Consider the following 22,412-nt stretch of genomic DNA (forward strand, 5'->3'; position numbering starts at 1 on the left):
GTAGGGGGAGGAATCGACATCAAAAGAGTTGCGGGACTGTCCGTCCTTGCGTTTATGCAAGCCGAGAAGTTTCTCGCATTAGGGGAAAGAATGAGGATTGAAACGGAGCTTTCAAAAGTGGCTGAGTCAGGTGAATTCTTGGTTCTCCCCTTTTCTCCGAAAGGTACCCCGTGATTCCTTGACAGCACAACTGACCTTCTACCAATTAATTTACCGAAGCAAATTGGATGTTTTATTGATTTTTTTGTCTTTGTGTGCAATTTATGATCGTTTGACGCGTTTCGAGTTGTGGGGGGTCATTTTTAACCTACATTGACTTGCAGTCATTTGTTTCGTTCTTTGAGCGAATCAGATCATATCAAAATTGAATCACATTGTATTTTTATCACGTTACAAAATATTATCATGGCCGTGAACCGCCATGCGTCATAACTGGAGTGAATTGCGTCAAATTGTATTTCATGGTCACCGTGTGAATCATGTCGTACTCGATCTGATTGGAGCTCGCGTGCCGCAATCGTGTATCAAGATATGAATCGCGTCATTCATTGAGATTCATGCTCGTTGGCCATTATCCTTTGACGTTGTCAAAGCGAAGCAGGAAATCAATGCGGCTTGATGGAAAAATAGCAATCATTGACAGACTTGTTCATTAAAATAGCACGTTTATCTGCGCTGTAATCGAATACGTCCCGCCTCATATGAGATGGAGCTTGATCCGGGCTTTGGATTTGATGGGTGGACACTTTATCTTTCTAAATATAGGCAAGCATTTTGTTTTGGATACTGGGTGACTCCCCAGTTCTGTGCGATCCATAAACCGATGCGCCGCCTCTTACTTGATTTGACGGGAAAAAAAACAAAAACAAAGAAAAACAGCATGTTTCTAAAAATAACTACTAGCGGTCAAACATATTCGAAGGTGGCAACGGACAAGGTGGACCGTCCCCGTGGGAGCGCTTGTCCCTCACTTTATTTTCCCGTCCTGATTAACCGGACTGACTTTTCGGTGCTGTACCTGTCTCGGGAACATTCCCAGTCGACACGGTCCTAAAGGAAAAAAAATAAAGCCAACAAACGGCGCCTGAGAGCGGAAAGGACAGGACCATCAAGTGCTAACTAGTAGCTTGAGCAAGACTCCAAATCTTGAACCCCTCCTCATTCTGCGCCATCTCTCGGTGAATGAAGGCCGCTTGAAATCATTTAGAGTTAGCGTGAAGGTAGAAAAAAATCCAAAGCCCGTTGTCGGCGTGCTAATTCATGTCATACAGCGGCAACAGATGCCCTCAAATGCAGCGCAGCCGTCGCCGAAGATTCCAAACTGTTGACAAAAAGCGGCGATGGTACAATGGAGACAGCTGAGTCACTTGGCTGCTGTCGAACGTTGTTATTCATGCGCGGCAAGCTGCTCCACGCCGCCATGTGCAAAAAAAGCTGAATGACTGCGCCGAGTCAAGCCAATGGATTCGCGCAGTCGACGTTGACGCCGTCATTTAGGCCCATTGTTTGCTTTGTGCGCGATATCGTCCTTTCTGGCAAGCAATCCCAGTCCAAATAACAGAGGTTCCGAAAAAGGAACAATGCGTTTGACAGCGAGCATTAATCGGCTTTTAGCGCAGCCCCTCTTGGGCTATTTTTTTTTCCTTGTATTTATTTACTTCCCCTGAACAATAACACCATATTAAATGTCCTGTCCTGCGCTGGGCCGCACACACACAAACACACAAAGGTTGGCACTGCCGTACGCCCACACCGCCAAGAAGAATCTCAAGAACGCTCGCTTCACAAGCTCCTTGCGAGCCTTCACCATGTATTTCCGGAGAGCATATAAATATCATGTGAAAATTACAGAATGCAAATCGTTGGGCAAACTTTTTGATTGGCCGCATGTGGCCCCCGGGCCGCAGTTTGCCCACACCTGAGATAGAGGGTGAAATCTCACCTCCCTTGCGATGTTAAAGACCAGGGGCCCACCGAAACCGATTTTGTCAAAGGTTTTTTTTTTTAGGTTGTTAGTTCAGTTCGACTTATTTCAATCAATAAACTGACAAATTAAAACCGATTTTTAAAAAATTGAATTCAACTTTTGTGCATATATGAGCGTGTGGTCATAGAAACTGAAAAGAAAAATGGAAAGCGGGTGGTTTGGAAATGCCGCTAAAGCAAAGGTTTCGCCTTATGGGCATGTTAAAAGCAACCCATAAATAATTTTGTGCGCATTTGTGCAGTTGCGAGGTCCGCACGGATGTTGAAGGGACTTACGTGTCCGGAATCGAATAAACCCCGTAATGTCGCGATCCGCTTCGTTGGCCAAAAAAGGCACCTCCTTTTTCCTCACCGAGAAGATATTTGATCTTACTTTTCAAATCAGCATTGTTACGTATGACGCAATGCAGATCAACCTCCTGCTCGTGTTGCATGCGCTCCCTCGTGTCGTGTCGATGCATGCGGGCCGTCTGTTCACGCCCACTCCTGATTTTTATCCGACTGTCCGATTCTTAAAAAAGACGGGGAGGGAGGGAAGAACACATCATTCACCAAATGCTTCGGTGTTTCTGCCGGGGGAGGGAAAAAAAAAAAAAAAAAAAGGGAGTAGGCCCGGCATGTGGGAGACAGCAAGGACGACAAGGTAAAGATTCATCACGGGGGCTGTCCCGCGCACCTCAAATGAATCACGGCAGCCGCTTGGGCAAGTGTGAAACGATGGCGCGGGATTGCTTTCACGCTTTCCGCTACGACTTCCCTCCGCTTGTCCTCCGTAACTAATAACCAAAACGGATGAGGAGGCGTCATGGAGCAAACAGTACGGAGTCTCAAGTTTAGTGTTTACGACTATAGATCAGCCCCCACCCCTTAGGTTGGACACACCCACGTGATAGGGACAGCAATGACAAGTCAAAAGAGAAGAAAGGAGGACGTAGCAGAAAATTTAAATTGTCTAGAAAAGAAGGAGCACTTAATTGTGATGTCGACTGCTACGTTAGCTTCTTGCGCTAACCGCCAGGTCGCATTTTCCCGCCGTGACGTACGAGGTGCGGCGTCGGTCCAGGTGTGACAGCGTCTGAGCTAAGTGAGACAGAGCCACCACGACGGGAGCCATTTGTGGAGAGTTCCGGAATCAAGTCATCATCATAACGCGGCGCCATTCTCCATCTCTGCCGCAATTTACTGATCCGCTCCGCTGGATCGTGACTGGGCACGGGCCCGATTGTGATTTATGCGCGGCGTTTTGACGCCACCAAATGATCCACGGCGCCACTTTATCGGAGCGCAGAGATTTGATGGGCGCTCTCCGCCACGCATCATCCATACATCATTTCCTAAATATGTATTGATTGGCCCGAAAGGAGCCTTTGTAAATATTCTGTAAGCACCGCGCAGGCGTCTACATCATGAGTTGGCACAGACTTGTTTTTTTTTTTTTTTGATAGGTCGCCATATTTTTTTTTTATTAGTGTCAAGTATTGGATATTTTAATTATTTTTGTCATCTATTTCTTTTTATTTTATAGGAATTCTACTATTTCCAATTTTATTTGCTTCTTTATAGTCATTATTTTTTATTTGTCATAGCAGTTGTATTAGAAAGAGTACATTCAAATTAAATAATTAATTCAAACTAATTGATTCAAAAGTAAAATATAATGCTCACAAATTCCAATATTTCTATACATTACATTCAGTCTGATATGCACTTGTGCCAATTGATATACAATATATGATCGGCTTGATGTGGACTTTAGAAAAACAAGAAATAAAAAGAAGAAATGAATAAATACAGATTAAAAAGTCCAAAAATGCCAAGTCATCCTGGTCCAAATGTGATTTATTTATTTATTTATTTATTTTTGCGGCACATTAATGATCCACTTCTGTTATTCCTGCGAGGCGTCGGCTAATTGTCGGATATGTGAACGTGCCTAACGTCTGTTCTGGGAAACGGAGAGGCTGAAAGCTCTTAGAGCAGCACTTTGGCTGCCATCACGGCCAAACGAAGGCTTCCTTCAAATACACTTGTTGCGAGACGCACGCAGCCGAAGGGCGTAATGGCTCTGCGGCGTGCGTATGGTATGAGTACAAAGTGACTGGGGGGGGGCACATCCAATGTGAGATTTAAAGGTGCCACATTGAGATTTATCTTCTCAGTTGGAAATTTTTTTGTGTTTTTTTTTTTTTTTGCTAAGCCACATTAAGAAAATGTAAGACAGCTAATCACAGCACAGCATAATTATGTTTTTTTTTTTATTATTATTATTTATTTATTTTTCCCCCAATACATCGCTGAATGCACATGCAGCCAGTCTCCTGTATGACGTGACCCAAAGTGAACTGGGAATGATGTTGTGTGTGTCCCTCCGCTCATGTATGGAAATGAGTGAGACACACTGCGGGCGCATATCAATAATCATCTGTTGGCGGTCAATTGCCTCTTTGGCTACAGACAATAGCACATGGCATCCATAATTCATAACCCACTTAGGCTCTGTGTGGATGCATGTGCTTCGAACAAAGCGTCATTAGCCCCTTTTACGCAGCCCTTTTTTTTTTTCACGGGCCTCTGTTCGGAATAGTCGACAATTTTCCGCCTCTGTTGGAAGGGTCAAGCCTCTGTTTCGCAGAGATCCATATTTGGTGTCAGAAATAGGACGGACCTGGGTTCAAATCTGGTTTGAATATATTCATGAGAGTTGTTTGATATCACTTTTTTTCAGACCGATAGCAGTACGAGTTTCACTCGATACGGCATATGGATAGCTCGAGTACTTTTAATTTATTAAAGTTCACATTTCATTTAGATTTGCCTTTGGTATCAGTGGCTGGTATCGGTAGACTCCATGAGTACCCGATACCTTAAAATAAATATTGGCCCGACATCGATACCTGCTATCGGTACTTGGTATTGATCCTCAGAATGTTGTGACAAAATGGCGTCAGAAGTGGGATATGCCGGTGTTCAGATCCATATTGAAGGCATCAATCGTTTGAAAGTTATGCCAAACGGTGTCAGAGGTGGGGTAAAAAAAAAAAAAAAAAAAAAAGCTGAAGCACAATCGTACTGCCGTGATTGCAGCCATGACATCAGCGGCCGCTCAGACTCTAAAACGTCAGACGCACATTTGTTTCCGCTAAGCTTAATGAGCGGACGTTTGGAGTGGAGGGTGGAAGACCCGCTTGGATAGAATTACTTCGCCATTACGGAACACTCAGACACACATACACACGCACGTACACACACAAGTTTTGAAAATCTTAACGTAAACACTCTCGTCTATTTCCTGCGGAGACCAAACCGCCTCCTGAAGTGTCTTTTAGAGGTTGAATCGTAACTTTTAGCTTGATTGACAGATAAAGTCCGCTGGCTGACTTCGTTTTTGCTCAGCTCTGGTCGTTTTCGTGATGTTTGAAGGATGGGGTGACATTTAGTGAGCTTTTGTGGAAGAGCTTTTTGTGTCCTGCCAGTTGGATTATTGCCCAACATGCGGTGGAAATCGCTGCACTTGTCAAATCCTTGAAAAGCACCAAGGTCCATCCGCAGCTCACAAAGCGCTTCGGGGTCGCGTCCACCCGGAAGACAACTTTTAAACCTGAAGAGAGAAACAAAACTAAAGTGTAAAAAGGGATTAAATCTGATCAAATGTGTGAATATTCTTCCGGAAAAGGACTTCATGCTGATTGTTGAAAAAATTATTATTATATAATTATATTATGAATGAAAATAAAAATAAATACAATTAATAAAATTATTTCTTTTTTGACCCCTTAATTCTAAAGATATGGATTCAAAAAAAATTTAAAGCGCTATTATCTGCCGGTTAAATTGCTTGGCCGATTAATCGGTCAGGCTCTTGTATTTTGCATGTTGTTGCTCCCCGAGTAAATCAAAGTTATTATACCTGAGCTCCTCTCAATGTACGTTTGGCCGTTTTCCTTCTCCTCCTCACGAGTGATTTATTCGTTAATTAGCTCCGGCGGCACGCTCAGGAGGCCGTCCATCATTTCCTCCGCTGACCCTTTTTGTTTGCTCTTCACTCGCCATACAAATGTTGTTGTATGGGTTATATAAGTGCTGGCATTTTATTCTTTTTTTTGGGGGGGGGGTTGAATGAATATTTGATTGGGCCTCTTAATGCAGAGCGAGCGTTTGGGATGAGGAGGCGGCCGGTGGGCGGGAGAGCAGCGAGCCGCATCGCCGTCCGGGGCTTTGGCATCGGGCCAACGTTGGCCAGGAGAGCTTTTACTGTACCCACTCTTCTACTCGTCTATCTGCTCTCGGGTGTGCTTTCCCACTTCTTCTCCGCAGAGTATCCACACTAGCTCGTTCTTTTTTTAATTTCATTCGTTGCCTCGCTGTATTTTTCCAGTTCCAATTTTCCGATTACCTTTGAGCATTTCTGCGCTATTTTGCAACCCCGCCGTACCCTCCACCATCTTTCCTAGCGCGTCCTTGCTTCCTTATGATTAGACCCCAGCTGATGGCCGAGAACAACCCTCCTGTCCTCCTCCTTTTCCTCTTTTTTTTGCGCATCCCTGTCATTTGCTCTTCGCCAGCCGGGAGACACAATTAGGGAGGCGGCCGCGTTTTCTCGCGACCTCCTCTGTGGACGGGAAGAGGGGAGAACTTCCAAAGCGTGTCCTCTGGGGAAAAGGGAAGGCACAAGTGTCGCGTTTCCCTGCAAACGCGGGTCCCGACTGAAACGCATGCTGGGAACACCTGTTGACTGAAAAGTGACCACCGCAGCTAATTAGCATGTTTGTATGCAAAACACATGCAAAGGCAGAAACGGAGCCCCGCCCACGTTATCTTGTTGCGTCAGCTGGATCAAGGTTGTACCAAGGTTATTATAGTTAACAAAAACAAACCAGAATGACTCAAAACGGTTTGGTCCGATTATTTTTTATTTTTTATTTTTCAAAATTTCAAAATAAAAGCCCAAATTTTTCATCTCTGGGGCTTGACCTCATTTGCACATTTCTTAACAGATTGAGTCCGTTCTCACTTTAAACTGTTCACCTCATTCAAATTACTTTTTTTTCAAGAATGCAAAAAAATCCCCAAATTAAGATTTGTACATGTTTATCTCTAATAGAAACATTTTTTGAGCGATTCAAACCTTTCCAATTTACTGTAAAACTGTTTCTCTTCCTTTTCCCAAAGAATTGCTAAGAATACACCCAAATTAATTTTATTTACTGATGTTTATTTAGAACACTTAACGGCTGTCACAAAGCCAAACAAACGTTGTGAGATGACCTTTCTTTTTTTTTTTTTTTTTTACGAGAAATGAGAAATATTTGATGCCGACGACGACACCCGCCCTCGGCCCGGCATCCCTGACTCAGCAGCTTTTGTGACCCTCGGATTGATTTTTGATTTGCCATCCAGAACGACGAGTGTTTATTGGCCGGTCCCTTTGCAACACCCTTGACATTCCGTTTGATGACGTCATAAAGTCCCGGCAGGTAAACTGCTCGGATTTGACATTTAGATTTGATTCGTCGCATTTCTATTCTTCTTGCGGTTTTTACGACTATGATCTGATGTTGCGATGCAAATTCCTGCAATTTTTATAAACTTTGTGTCCTCAAAACTTTTTTTTTTTTCCCCTGACATGACCCTCCCCCCCCATGCATAAACACTGGCATATTTACATAAAAGCCAAATGACTTTGTGATATCGTAATTAGGCGTGATTGATTCCCTCCGTCAGTGTTGTGCACTTTGGATTCCAAAAGGATCATTATGCAAATTGCCAGAACTGCTTTTCATTCAAATGAACTGTCAGGGGCCAGAATACAAACTCATTAACGGCTTCCACAAAGGTTCCTCGTGAATTATTTTTTTTACAAGACCTCCAGAACCCAAAAAAAACGGCAGTTATTCTTAGCTGCTTCCTTGGCAACACCGTTGCCATGCATACACAACCATAGTTACCAGCTCGGCGGGTCTCGCCTCCCGTCAAGGAGGGCGAGCAAGGAAGTGGTTGGTCAAGTGAACGTCATCATGAAGACATCCGAAAACCAAGCGCGACGTGAGCAATTTCATCGAAACATGAAATGGGAAATGGCGTGCGCTCAAACGCTGCTTTGTCGTCATCACACGTTTCCAAAGCCATCTTCCCGTGCGCGTTGGTGTCCGTGCGCATGTGAGGCGGGATCACGACGTGGGCAGATGTTTGGCGATGCGTAAGCCCCGCCCCCCCCCCTTTAAACATTCCACCAATATCTTAAGCTTCTTATAGACGCGCACATACGATCGCTTACGGCTAAACACCTTCGGCTTAGGACGCCGCCGGTAAGCAAACGTCCGGGATGGCTTTCGATTGCTATCCGAGTCCCAACACGCAACTGCGGGCGAGCGGGAAGTGGATAGGTCGCCACGGTGTTTCATCACCTTTCCAGTTCGGGTTTAAGCAATTCTCAGACAATCGATAGTGAGCAGTCTAACCCGCAACTACTGGCAAAGAGAATCGATTTTTTTAGTTTTAAGTATCGGCAACCTTTTGAGTACCCGATACCTGTTGAAAAAAAAACTGTCTTGAGTTTCCTTCAATTGAAGCCTTAAAAGACGAGGCCTCAATCTTTGAGTTTGAAAGGTTTTAGTTGTGGTTTGTCTTTCCGATGAGTCGTTTTGAGTTAGCTGAGGTGAAGTCACCCCGTCACGGATTTGTCGCTCGATGCTGGCGTCTTCATTTATTATTCTGGCGCCGTACATGAGTTGGAAACTTTGACGGAGGTTTAATCCTGGTCACTTGGGTTTAATAATACACACTATTTTATTTTTTTGTATTGTCAAAATGAATTTTAAAAAGCTGATTTTCCGCTTTCCATCTGGTGTTGAACTCCAAAGTGAAGCACTTTTTTGGGCCGTTGCAACGATGAAGTCATCTTTTTTTTTTTTGGGCGAGTGATATTGACGCGTGGGCGCTCGAGTGTCTCCGGATGAAGCATTTTCCATCGGATTCCATAAAGATATGAAAAAGCCAGAGATGGAGAGAGCACTTGGAAGTCGGGAACCTTTCAGACTAATAGACTGCTGCATCATGGCCTCACATGCCGTGCCAGCGAGGAACCGTCCTAAAAATGATGACCACCATTGCACAAAAAAATTGTACAATCGATCGTCGGTATTTACGACGAATCGAAATGTAGATTTTTGTGGCATGATTTGGATTTTTAGCAAGAATCGTCAATCTATCTATTGTGGCTTTGCAAACCGTTAGCATGATTGGGTTTTCAATAATGTTAGCATTACGCTTGAAGGAAGTTCATAAAGAAAGGTTGTTTAAAATCCACCAAATAGTTGTCATTCATTTAATAATAAACTTATTCGTCAGGTCACTCATATCTCAAAGCACTGCTTTTGACATTGAGGCACACGCAGACACCTCCCATGTGTATAATTGGAACGGTGGGAATCAGGCGGCGGCGTGGGGGGGGTGCGCTTTGGGGCGGCAGTAAAGTGAAGGTCACCTTGCGTTTGGCCCAGGTTGATATGCCATAATGTCGTCTTTTTTTTATGTGACGCCGCGTTCTCCGAGGAGCCTCTGCTGCTGCTCTGAACGCCTGATCAATACACTAAATCACAACGACTCATTATAGCTCTCCTGGGCTTGTGTGCGTGTGTGTGTGTGCTTCGAGTTTGTTTGTGTGTGTGAGAGTTTTATGCCAGGCTTTATGAGGTGTGCGAATGTGCCTTTCGCATATTTTATGTTTATACGTGGCGCTATTCTTCGGCCGGTCTGAAGCTCATCAAGAAGTTTGTCCAGGCTGTCTTTTACGCACTGTCACCTCGGTTGATGTTTTAGTATGTTGTCGTTGTTCTCTTAAAAAAAAAATTAATAAAATAAAAAAAGTAGTTGGACATTGTTTTGTTTTTTTAAATACATTGTACGGTGGTGTCCAAACTATGGCTCGGGGCCATTTGCGGCCCGCCATCCATTTTCTAGCGGCCCTCAGCATTTATCAAAAATAATTTTTGGACACGACCTGCAACCCTTTTGGCTGCCGAACTGATACTGACTTTATAGAAACTATTTCTTAAAACTAAAATAGGAACAACATTTCTCTTTGTGATGCCTCGTGGATTAAGATATTGCCGTATTCCACTTACTGCTGTAAAAATGGTCATCTTTTTACCATTTACTCTTGCTTTGATTGTGATTGTGGCCGGGCAGGTGCGGATCTATTCTAGCACGAAACGGGGCTGTGGTCCACGCCAAAATCATGTCAAATCCGTATCACCTTAGACTTTTATTTATTTATTTAACAACTATCATCTCCGTGTCAGCCAAAGTAGTGGTAGACGTAGCTAAGAGCGGGAGCGTCTTAAGAATGACGATAATATCCAAATCTGTCCGTTAATCTGCTTGAGCTCTGCGGTGGGCAGATGTTGGAGAGGCTCCGCTGGGATCACAGGTCAGCAAAATAAACGAATAAGACGTAAGTGAAACTTCATTTGCGTTGTTGACATCATGTCGTCTGCCCTTGCTGCCACCTTGTTCAAATCATCTCGTCGCTCGTCTTCAATCCACGGCCCTGCTTTTTTTTTTTTTTTGTGCATCCTGTCATGATAGACATTTCCACTCAATTTCTCGTTCGGCGATGAAACTGCTGACAGAGGTTCTTTTTTTTTTTTTTTTTTTCCTTTAATTTCCGGGCCTCTTTTTTTCACAAAATTTGCCGCCAAAATGGCCAACTACCTTTCCTTTTTTTTTTTTTTTTTCAATGAATGTGTTGATCGTACCCGCTCGTGTTACTGGGGTTCTCTTTTGTTGCCATGCAGCACGTGGTCTCTCCTTCCTATCTAATCTACACTTGAATTGAGTCCAGATTAGATCGGAGTTGATCAGATTAATCAGAGTTGGCACATTGTTTGCTGTCTGATAAACTGGCCCACTCCACTGCAGGTGCTGACACGGACATCAGATAAGACAAGAGTCAATCACAAACACCCCCAAACGCCGTCGGAGTGAAAGGACAAATTGACCTTTCCCGAAGCGAGCGCCCACCTGGATGTTGACAATTATTCTATGGTCGCCCCGGTTGTAAAATGTGAAATACGGCTGATGTGCACCTCACAAGCCTGCGGAGCTCCGAGTGGTTCTGATCAAATTCACCAAAATCACGATAGACGAGCTGCGGCAGTATTTTACACGTGGTCTGAGTAGACGTGAATTTGGGTTGATTTTCTGCCAACAAATTGACATGACATGCATTTTTGGTTTGAATATTTTGTTTTTTTTATTGTAGTTCGTTTTTATTTCACTGTGACTGGTTTTTCCTGCAAATTCAGTTTGTTTTAATTATTTATTTTTTTTATTTCAAAAATCCTTTTTTTAAATTTTAGTATTAATTATTTTTTTGAATACTGCGTCTTTGTAAAAATATATTCAAAAAATATATATATAAAAAAAAAATCATAGCCAAATGTTCTCCACAGCCTTCGAGTAAAGCTGTAAAACTCGTGCGTGTCGCTATAAATAAATTTCTAAGCAACCCAAAAGCGAATGTAAGAAATGAAATGACAAAAACAAAGAACATTTTCGTTACAATCGTAGTTTTAGTTTTGTAAAATGAAGTATCAGTTATCATTTTATTATTATTATATTCTTAATTTCTTTCAAGTGTAGTTGTCGTTATTTCTTTCCTTTTTGTCAACGATCATAACCATACCAAGTACGCACCCTCACTGCCCCGGAACGCCCATTTTGGCGCAGACCAAATTCAAATCACGATGCGCAGGTGCGCTGTCGACAAAAACAGAGCCCCCGATGTGCACCATTTCTTCCTCTAAACGCTCTCCACATTCTCCAACCAGTCTCAAATTGTACACAAAGGGGCAGAAATTGAACATAGTCGTGCTGTTTTCATGAAATGTCAATTCTTATCAAGCTGTTGGAAGCCAGAAAGCTCACTTTTTTTCTTTTATTTATTGATTTATTTGTTTTGGAGGAGATTCCCTACTGGCATCTCCCACACAGAGGTGACACACTCATCTCAGTGAAAGCCTGCACAGGATTCCAGTTATTCTTTCATTGGCAATAAAAATGATTGGTGCAGGAAATGGCTTTTTCCTTACACACACACACACACACACTTCTATACAAGGCGCCCCCCACACATAGCGTATAAGGATGATCTCCTCCCGAGCAATACGTCCTTTTGATAACGGGCCGAGGTGTGACATTCGCATTGTGTTCAAGTCAAACAAAGCGGACAGAAGAATTGTGCCGAGTCGAATGGGCTCTCCGCAAATAGAAAACTGCTGTAAATGATTCTCGCAATAGCGGCGGCGATGCGAACTTCTGTTTTGAATCCAAACATACCTAAACGGATAGTGAAGGAATTACTTAGACAGATGTGAGAATGCACGACTTAATTCAGTGGGAGGAGTGCATACGGCGCGTTCATCAACCAAACGCATTAAGGATCATAAAGAAGTTCAATTAAGAGCGTCAAGTCAGGAGGGTTGAAGAAAACGCGACTTCATTGCCGTCATTTGTTTAGCGCAGGGAGTGCATACGGAACAGCTAATAAAGGAGTTGAATTGAGAGGGTCAATGAGAGGTGATGTGAGAAAACATGCTTGAGCGTCTGAGGAAATGAACTTGTAATGACACGCGCATAAACACATCAAAGGCGACAAAGGACACGAGTCAGCACATTTTCTCGGCTCTCTCATTTCATGTTCGACTTCCTGTGTACGTTTTGAGCGGGGGGGGGGGAGACGGAACGGCGGGAATGCCTGAGCTGCATGCGCTCCATGTTTGGTGCCTTTTAAGCAGCCACGCACAAACACACAAAAGCTTGCCAACAACGAGCTCCACTGTCATTGCGCAAAGTCAACATTGTCTTTCTTACGTTACGTGTCGCGGCAAAACAGCACTTTTAAGGCATGTAACTTGGAAATGCACGTTTTGTAACATGATGACCACTTTTCTCCTGAACATTATTAGACATCTTTTTTTGCATGGAGACGCTCACAGCTTCTCAGTAAGACGCAATACTCATGCAGTAGTTGCTCTTCGCGGAGGATAAAGAATACATATGCATCACTTGATTTGTGAGATTTTTTTTTTTTGTCTTGAGATATGAACAAAAGTTAACCTTGAGTTATCAGAATTTGATCCTGCCAAGTATCATCATCCCAAGCTACGGGAAATTTAGTTTTCAGTAATGAATGTAACACATTGCTTTTGTTATAATAACCCTAGAAGAAATGGATACTTAAAGACAATCTTTGGAGAAAAACATGTAGACAGACAATATTAACAACATACACAAAAAAAAAAAAATCGGCAAGTGCTCTAACGGATTCATTTCAATTGATTTGAAGCAGTGCCGTACTTTGTAATGACACAAGCAAGCGTTGCTTGTTCCAACGGTAATTGAAAGAGATCAATGATTTCCTGTGCCGTATGTTCTCCCTTAATTGGTCATTTGTCGTTGATCACCAGCGTTTTTTTTTTTTTTTTAAGGGGTCACAAGGGTCGCATCCTGGATGTACAGACGAAGAACGCAAAGAGTCGATTCAGCTTAATTAAGACGTAACAATTGTGTGTGTGTGTGTGTGTGTGTGTGTGTGTTCTAGCAGTGCAGATGACTTGCGCGAGTGCATCTCCTAATGCTTCGTAACGTATGCAAAGCTTGCCCACGGTGTGCAGAAGGGATTCTCGCGACGAGTTGCCCACTGTGAGCGCCTGTGACTGGACTTAATGAAAGTGAATCAATATGATCTGACATGGATTACGGGGGGGGGGGGCAGGAGAGGGGGGGCTCTGAGACATGGTATGCATCTTTTGAGTTTCATACTTTGTTTGCTTTGTACCTACTCAGAGCGATTCCACTTGGGATGCTTCCTTCCAGTTTATTGCCATCCAACTTCTGCGTATTGTCAGAGTTGGCGCACCCCTATCCGATTCGCCGCTACCCCAAGATCACCCACTTAATAGTCAACGCACACCTTTAACTTATAGCAACATTCCTTTAATAAAAAAAAAATCGTAAAATAGCCTTTCTCAAAAAGTTTTTGCGCACCCCAAGCCAAGGCACCACAACCTCCCAAAAATCCAAACTAACCCAACGCCAAACATTTGAAGTCGCGCATCTCCTTCAGCACCCCAACAAATTTGCCACACCCCGATCACATTCTCCATTTGCAACAATGAGATTGGAGCCTCATGTTATGCAATGACGCATCGTGTAACTTTCTTGGTATGGCCGCAAACACATCCGAGGAATCACTTAGCGAGGCATTAGCCTAATGCGCTTCAGTGGGAAGGCACCGCAATGGCGACTAACATCTTCCGGGTGCTGTCGTTAACTTGAAATGGGTGCGCGGTCGGAGACAACCACATACTGTCTCCCCCACCGGACACATTCTCGACTATTCACCGGGGGAAGTGAAAAAGCGCATTTAGAGTGTGCTTGCGCCACCTTGGGGAGAAATAGCTACATTACACCGTAACCTTTTAAGTTTGCACCCCTTTCAGCTCACAAACTCAGGTGGCGCACCCCTATCTGACGCACCACAGACTCACCTAACTCACCAATAAAGATCCACATGAACGACATTTAGCGTGTCGTTACGCCGATTTTACGACATTTTTAAGCTGCGCACCCCTCCACCACTAAAACATTACAACAATATCATACCATACAAATTTTCCAGATATCGTAATTGAGCACCAAACTTTTGAAGGCGTGCACCCTCTCATCAGCAAATTTTCCACCCCATTTTTACTTCACGGCTACCCGCTATAAACCAGCAGGACTGCCCCCCCCCCCCATATTTCGGTTTCTTGTGGCAGTCATCTGTTGCTGCTCCTCCGTTGCCAGCGTGGCTCATGCATTTATTCATGCATCCACATCACTGATAGGAGGAGGGAGGGGAAGATCTCATTAGCAAAGAAAGCAGCTTGTCTCGAGCGGTAAACAGAGTTCGCTTCATAGTCTTCCTCGCACACCCCCGTTTTCCCCCCTCCAGAGGGAGACGCGGGAAAAGTGCGTTTGTGGTTCAACGACGACGTCAAGTTTTGAAAGGGGCAAACTTTTGAAAAGAGGAAAAAGTCAAAAAATGTCATGTTGATTTTGAAGACGTCGGCGCACATCCTACGGCGCACCCCCTTACTGTCGTGCACGACTGAGCTCATTCTACATTATAACCTTTGCAGAACAACGTACCCCTTTTAATACACCCAAATAGCTGATGCCGCCTTACAATATTTTATTATAGAACAGCCTTTCTGCCCACAAACTTGGTGCACCACTACACCCCTATCCCAACAACCCTGCCTGAAAAAAAGGCCTATTAAAAGGAATTCCCCGTTGTAGAACTGCTTTTTCTTCTTTTCCTAAGGTTTTCCAGACTTGCACCCGCTGCATCACAACCACACAGCTGGCACATCCCCTTTGAAGGAACAACAATCCCTAATAAGCCCCGAAACATCAAAAAGCCTGTTTAACATAATTGCTTTCATTTTACATCATTAAAAAGTCTTTCCACAAACTTGAACAGCCCTGACAAAGTTGACGTTAACCTATCCGAGACTCTACAAAAAGATCGAAACAAAACATTCATTTTATTGATGAGAATGACCTTTTCAAAAAAGTAAATCATTGTCACGCACCCCCTGACAAATTTGGTGCGCTTCCAACCAACGCACTACAAGACCATCTGCTCCCAAGAAAACTCAGATCGGTAGCTTGGTTTAACATTTTATACGATTTTATATTCATTTTACTTCCGATTTTTCCGAACATTTGAACCCACGCACCACCTTCAATCAAGCAATGGCGTTGGCGCACCCCTATCCATAGTTTACAAAATATTACATTGATTTAAATTCATACGTATTTTAAGGCAGTCCACCTTCCTGAAAACACAGAAAAAGTGGAGTCGATACACTCGAGCAGATATCGTCAAAAAGGAGAAGGATTGCTTACACTGTAGCCGCTTCTACAACACACACACACACACACACACACACCAGCTCATCCTGCTTGTTCTGATACCATCATCCATCTGCGCCGGGAGGATGCGAAAGATGAAGAGCCAGGAGGAAGAAGCGGCATCCTGTACGTGTGCGGCACTTTCCTGAAATTTTCTCTGAATACAAATGACTCGGCTGTCACTGATAAAAACCTCACGAGGTGTGCGGGAACCCAACCTGAAATACACACACACACACACACACTGTCATGGTGACATCTCCCAAATTCCCACAGACCGAAACAACACCCCAAACGCAGATGGGCCAATCAGAGCACGGCACTGAGCAGGTGGACAACATTCGTACGCCATGTTTGTGAGAACATGAGCAGAAAAAGTTCAAATTGTTCCTCTTTTGGAGCATTTGCAAAATACTTAGGTTTAACTCAAAAAAAAATTTCACTCAAAAACTTTTTGGGATGTTTCCAATTTGATAAAATTTTCAATTTTTCCGATTCTTTTTTAAAAATTATTTTTCAAGACATTTTGGAACATTTTCATTTGCAGAATATTTATCATCACGTCGAGAAACTTTTTTTTTAACTTGAACTTTGTTCTACTTTTGACCCGTTTCCCGGCCACGTCGGTTGAACTGTGTCGAAAAAGTGCTGCGTCAGCAAAGGAAGCTGGTCCAGTTGTTGCTCCCCAGACGAAGTATAATGTGAGCGGGAGACATTTGAGAAGGCTAGATGACAGGATACACGGAAACGTCGCTATAACCATCGATTGAGCGGCTTCAAATATCCGTCGATATCGCAAGCGCACGGCTCAATTTCCACAGCGGGAACGGCCGCGCCGGCTTTCCAGTTCTGCATTTATTGGTTAGCTTAGCATCTCGCTCATGAATCTTTAAGCTGGCCCGAGTGCTTTTATTGTGCTGCACGCCGAGCGGCGAGCGAAACGCGCTCTGGTCAGCACATCGCTCGCATCCCGTTCACGTGCAGCATGCTCACATTTAAAAGATTTTTTTTTTCTGCAGTTTTTTGACTAATTGTATTTTCCGCGTTGCCTGGCATGTTTGCACCCCAAAAAAAAAAAAAAAAAAAAAAACGCTCATAAATATTTCATAAGAGCCTTCTCAGCTTCTTGCTTGTGCCCACCAACAAAATATTTCTCGGGTCTCATTTGAATCACAAAAAAAATCGGTGGCTTTGAACGGTTTGCAAAAATCCGCTGAGAAAACGGGGGCGACATTCGGAGGTTTGGCCGTGAGCTGGAATGAAACATGAGAAAAAGAAGATTAGAGTTGGATTATCGATTGAGTGAAGGTGTAAAGTGCCACGTTAGCTTCTCGCGCCCGCTCGTGATTTGCGTTGCTACGGCTTCTGAGGTCGCAAAGAACGAAATGGACTCGATCGAGTCAATCAGCAAATTGAGCAACCAGCATCAGATGCGTCACATGATCAAACTTGACGCCAGAATTTTATCGCCAAAGCTTTTTGGATTTACTGGATGATTCTGTAAGTATGTGCTACCCTCCCAACGCCAGACAGACTCTTTAGCACGTCATTTATTTCATCTCATCTTTGTCGCACATTGTCCCGGTTTCTTGGAATCAACTCGGACGGATCCATTTTGTACTCTTTTCGTTTCGGCTGCTTAATGAAGTCAATTATGTGGTCCAGACGGCACCTTCGGAACGGAGATGACACGAAAAGAACCCTTTTTGCTGCTTTTCCTGACAGCAGCATTGTTGAGTCTCTATTTTCAACGGCACTGTTTGTGTCCCCCCCCCCCACCCCAAAATACCCGGCGAGCATTTGGCTAGATTAATGAAGGGAGGCCGCGGTGGTCGATCAATTTACAACGGTAATTCATTGGTTTAACAGTACTTAGTTAATGGGGTCACCAAACTGCCAGATGATGAAATAGCTCGGGTGCGCACACACACACATTAGGGATCGATGCACATTACCATAAGCCATCGTCCGGATTGATTTTGCAGGGCTGAGAAATGACTTCACTTACGCAACACAAATTGAGAACTTAGTGAGTGTTCTCGTTCTCGTTGATTCCTGGCAAGCCAAAGGAAGAGACCGGCGAAATTCCAACTCACGTATTTTCCATCGTTGGACGTCGTAGTAGAACTATGACAGGGTAGACGTCGTCAGCGGAAATATTACAGGCATAACATAATGGTCTGAAGTTGTTGCCTTTGCGTTCTTGGAAGTCAATCGGGTGGCCTCCGTTTTCGGAAGACGTGTAAAGTGAGTGCCGCGAGCGTCGGACGTGATGCCGGGCCAGGCCCGAGCTCGCCCCTCTTAGCCGATAATCGCTTTTCCCTCATCGGCATTCACCTGCTCTTGTTTGCTTTCCATCCATGTTGTGTAACGCAATGGATGGAGTCCAAAGCAAATGTTGCACTGCTGAACTTTTTTGACAGGATTGGGGCGCTGCCAGACCGACGACAATAGCTTTGGTCCCATTCGCTTAAACGGCTTCGAAAAGGTGGCAATTTTCTGCTTTTGTGCCGGGTTGCTGTTTTGTGTGAACAGCACTTGGACACAATGTGGGAGCCATTTTGTAGTCCAGCTCCAATTTTTTTTATTTTTTTTTTTTTTTTTTTTTTTACTTTCCTGAGGAGGCAGGCGTGAGTGAGAAGTCACCAATGAATGTATTCGTTTCTCAGGTCGTGCCAGAGGCATCATAGCCAGTATGAGTTTGGTGTGACACCCGACCCTCACTTCTCCCCAAACCGATTGCCGTCCAATCAACTGTCGCATCTCGGTGTGAAAGAAAGCCTTGAGAATGACGTCTCATACGGAGCACGCCTCATCCTTTGGAGAGTTGCTAAGACGACGTCCTTACAACGCGATACAATAAAGCTTCTCGCGGGCAAGACGTTTTTCTTATCTTTCGATCCGTGGGAAAAGAATCGGAGCCGAGGCAGACGGCAGCATGATGAGGAACTTTTATTATTCTCTGGGAGCCCTGGTGAGAAACACATTCTCTGTGTGATTTTTTAAAGACACTTGAATGTACTTTGATCCAGCCACTAGGTGGCGCACTGCTATAATACACAACATAGATTTGTGGCCTGTCATTTAAATCACGATAGGCTGCATTTATTCAAAGTCTTAATGATTTATTTTGTCCCCTTCTCAGCTCTTTACCTTAACAGGCACATGAATCCACTTTTATATACAATACTTGGCACGTACGAGCGGGCTCATTGTCATTCAGCAGCACGTCTGCGGCGCCGTTTGCGCTCAGACCTTCACTCACTCTTTTGATTCACGTGGTTTTCATTCCGCGCCTCTTTTACTTTGTTTATGCAGATCGACTTTGCCCGATGGAAATCACCCGAGTCACAGTTGGACCTCTGTCATCGTATCCAATTCCAAGCAGACCCCGTGTCAACTCTCCACTTTATTTAGATCTTGACGTTGTTGAGCTGAATAATCACCACAGCAAATGGAAGTTGTCATACTTAAAGTGATGTGAAGTGTTTTAGCCTCTGAGTAACTTTTAAATAAACGCATGAGAATTGAAGAGACAAAGACAACATTTATACAGAAACACGCAGGCGGGATTTCAAATCCAGATCAGACATTTGTGATAAAACAGCACTCACTAGCATATTTTCTAGTTTCAGGAGTATTATCGGAGGCTTTACTGGATTAAAGTAGAATTTAATAATGCCCGGCTTCAAACGTATTGTCCAAGGCCAATGAGGGTCAAAGTTCACAAATTTTACAGGCAATGGAGTAGTGATGAGTAAATGAAGCTTCAAATTTGCTTCGTGAACCAGTTGTAGTATTTTTGGACTCCTGTAGATGGCACTCTCTGCTCAACATTTTAAACCCTTCATGCCATCTAGACGACACAAAAATACAACAGCTGGTTCATGAAGCAAATTTGAAGCTTCATTGGAGTACCGGTAGCAAAGCAGTCAAAGTCAAAAGCAGAGAATTTACCAGCTTTGGACGAAGTATCGGAGGCAAAACGAGGTCCAAGTTAAACTACGTTGTATCAAAAGAATATTAGAGTTGAAGACAACTTGTAAATGTACAACCATTAATGTGGTTTTCCGTCCGTGTGTTTCCCCGCAGATTCTGGCCATTATATCCATCCTGTTCATCGTCCTCTCCACCATCGCGTTGTCCCTCAACACCTTGCCGGAGCTTCAGGAGAAGGACGAGTTTGGCCACGCCAACGACAACCCTCAGCTGGCGCACGTGGAGGCCGTGTGCATCGCCTGGTTCACCATGGAGTACCTGTTGCGCTTCCTCTCCTCGCCCAACAAGTGGAAGTTCTTCAAGGGTCCGCTCAACGTCATCGACCTGCTGGCCATCCTGCCCTACTACGTCACCATTTTCCTGACCGAGTCCAACAAGAGCGTGCTCAAGTTTCAGAACGTGAGGCGCGTGGTGCAGATCTTCCGGATCATGAGGATACTGAGGATCCTCAAGTTGGCCAGGCACTCCACGGGGCTTCAGTCTCTGGGGTTCACCTTGAGGAGGAGCTACAACGAGCTGGGCTTACTCATTTTGTTCCTCGCCATGGGCATCATGATCTTCTCTAGCTTGGTCTTCTTTGCTGAGAAGGACGAAGACGCCACCAAGTTCACCAGTATCCCGGCCTCGTTCTGGTGGGCCACCATTACCATGACCACGGTGGGCTACGGGGACATTTACCCGCAGACGTTACCCGGAAAGATCGTCGGTGGGCTCTGCTGCATCGCGGGGGTGCTGGTCATCGCCCTGCCCATTCCCATCATTGTCAACAACTTCTCTGAGTTCTACAAGGAGCAGAAGAGGCAGGAGAAAGCCATCAAGAGGCGAGAGGCATTGGAGAGAGCCAAGCGCAACGGCAGCATCGTGTCCATGAACCTGAAAGACGCCTTCGCCCGGAGCATGGAGCTCATGGATGTCGTGGTGGAGAAAGGCGAGGATAAGACCTCCCTGGACAACCACCTGTCACCCAACCGCTGGGGAGGCTCCACCAGGCTGGCCACCTCGGAAACCAACCTCAAGTCGCCCGATAAGAGGGCCTTGGAGAACGCGGTGGCCGCGCCCAATTCCCCCAACCGGATCTCCACCGCTGGGAGTCCGCGGTGGACGAGCAAAACCCCGCAGCACCTCAACGTCCAGAAGCTGGAGGAGCTGTACAACCAGATGACTCGGTCGCAGTCCTTCAGCGACCTCCACACGGCCAGCTCGATGAGCACGCTGAGCACCGCCGTTGCCGGGCCGGGCTCACCGAAGAGGTCCCACAGCCCCGAGACCGCGCTGAAGGAAGAGCTGGAGATGAAGGAGGTGGAAGGAGCCAAGACCAAACATCTGCGGGTGCCTTCGCCTCTCCATCTGACTGCGGTTCAGCTTTCTTCGGACGACGTCCTCAAAGACGGCTTTCATCGATCTGCTCACCGGGGCCACGCCTCGGAACTCCACATAGACGAAGGTGAGAACATACAGAAATCTCTCCGTGGGAACAACCCTCTTAAAATTAAGGTGGGAAAGACGTCCGCCGAGGGTCCGCCGACGCCACCCAGCACCACGTCTCCTGGAGACATCAGCTCGAGCATCCTAGAGGAAGAGTCGCCGGACGGGGAGACGTCGCCTCTCATGGCCAGCTCGGAAGCTCTCATCCGGGCTGCCGAGGAGGATGACGAGGACGAGGTGGGGGACGCCGGCCCGTTGGTGGACACGCCGCCCGGCGACGAGGGCCCATCCTCGGACAACCTCCTGACGGAGGTGGCCGGCGCGACAGGTGCGCCCCGCTCGCCCAGGCCCACGACGCAAAACTGCAACCCGGGCGACGGGGAGGCCGACCAAAACGGACACAAAGCGGAGAACCACATTTTCACATCCGACATTCACCTGATGCCCGGGGACAGCGGGCTCTCGCCCACCTGCGAGACCAGCATGTAACTCAGAGGCCCCTCGAGAGATGAAATGTTTCCGCATGGCATGGCGAGTCCCTTTCACTTGTGTCCATGTGTACCGCCCCGACGAGAAACTGCCGCCCAGACGGACTCCACCCGCTGGTGGAAAGAGTTCCGTCTTGTACATTAAAGACAAGACCTCCTTTTGCATTGCACAGATGAACTGATCTGTAAATAAGCATGCATTTGAAAAAGAAAAAGACTCATCTTTTACGGTGCTTTGTTTGCTGTGTAAATAATCGGACATGAAAGGCAAAGACAATGCACGCACGCAAAAAAAAAAAAAGGACGGTACCATTGTTAGCAATGTGAAAAACGGGACAGGACAACCATTGTAGCGACCTATTTATTAAAAAATAACATATCATTCATGACCTTTTGTGGAAAATGCAATCCCGTGATGATCCTGTTAATTGTGTGCGTGTGTGTATGGAAAGTTTTGGAAGTTTAAGTTCCGATATTCAATTGACGACTTAGCAAAAAAAAAAAAAAGAAAATTATAATTGTAACGAACACATCAGGTTTTAGGGAGCTTGA

General features: G+C 45.0%; 1 protein-coding gene across 1 annotated transcript in view; it reads left to right on the forward strand.

The window, feature by feature from the left end:
• The window catches only part of kcnb2b (potassium voltage-gated channel subfamily B member 2b), a 35,324-nt gene extending 13,401 nt beyond the window's left edge, over positions 1 to 21,923 (forward strand). The window contains exon 3 of the mRNA XM_088282508.1: positions 20,041 to 21,923. Coding sequence (XP_088138634.1) covers positions 20,041 to 21,861 — 1,821 coding nt within the window. The 3' untranslated portion in view covers positions 21,862 to 21,923. The remainder of the gene's footprint in view (positions 1 to 20,040) is intronic.
• Positions 21,924 to 22,412: the final 489 nt, after the last annotated feature.

The sequence above is a fragment of the Idiotropiscis lumnitzeri genome, chromosome 19, assembly GCF_059441095.1.
Source record: "Idiotropiscis lumnitzeri isolate Australia: NSW breed Sydney's pygmy pipehorse chromosome 19, RoL_Ilum_1.0, whole genome shotgun sequence".
NCBI classification, from domain to species: Eukaryota; Metazoa; Chordata; class Actinopteri; order Syngnathiformes; family Syngnathidae; genus Idiotropiscis; species Idiotropiscis lumnitzeri.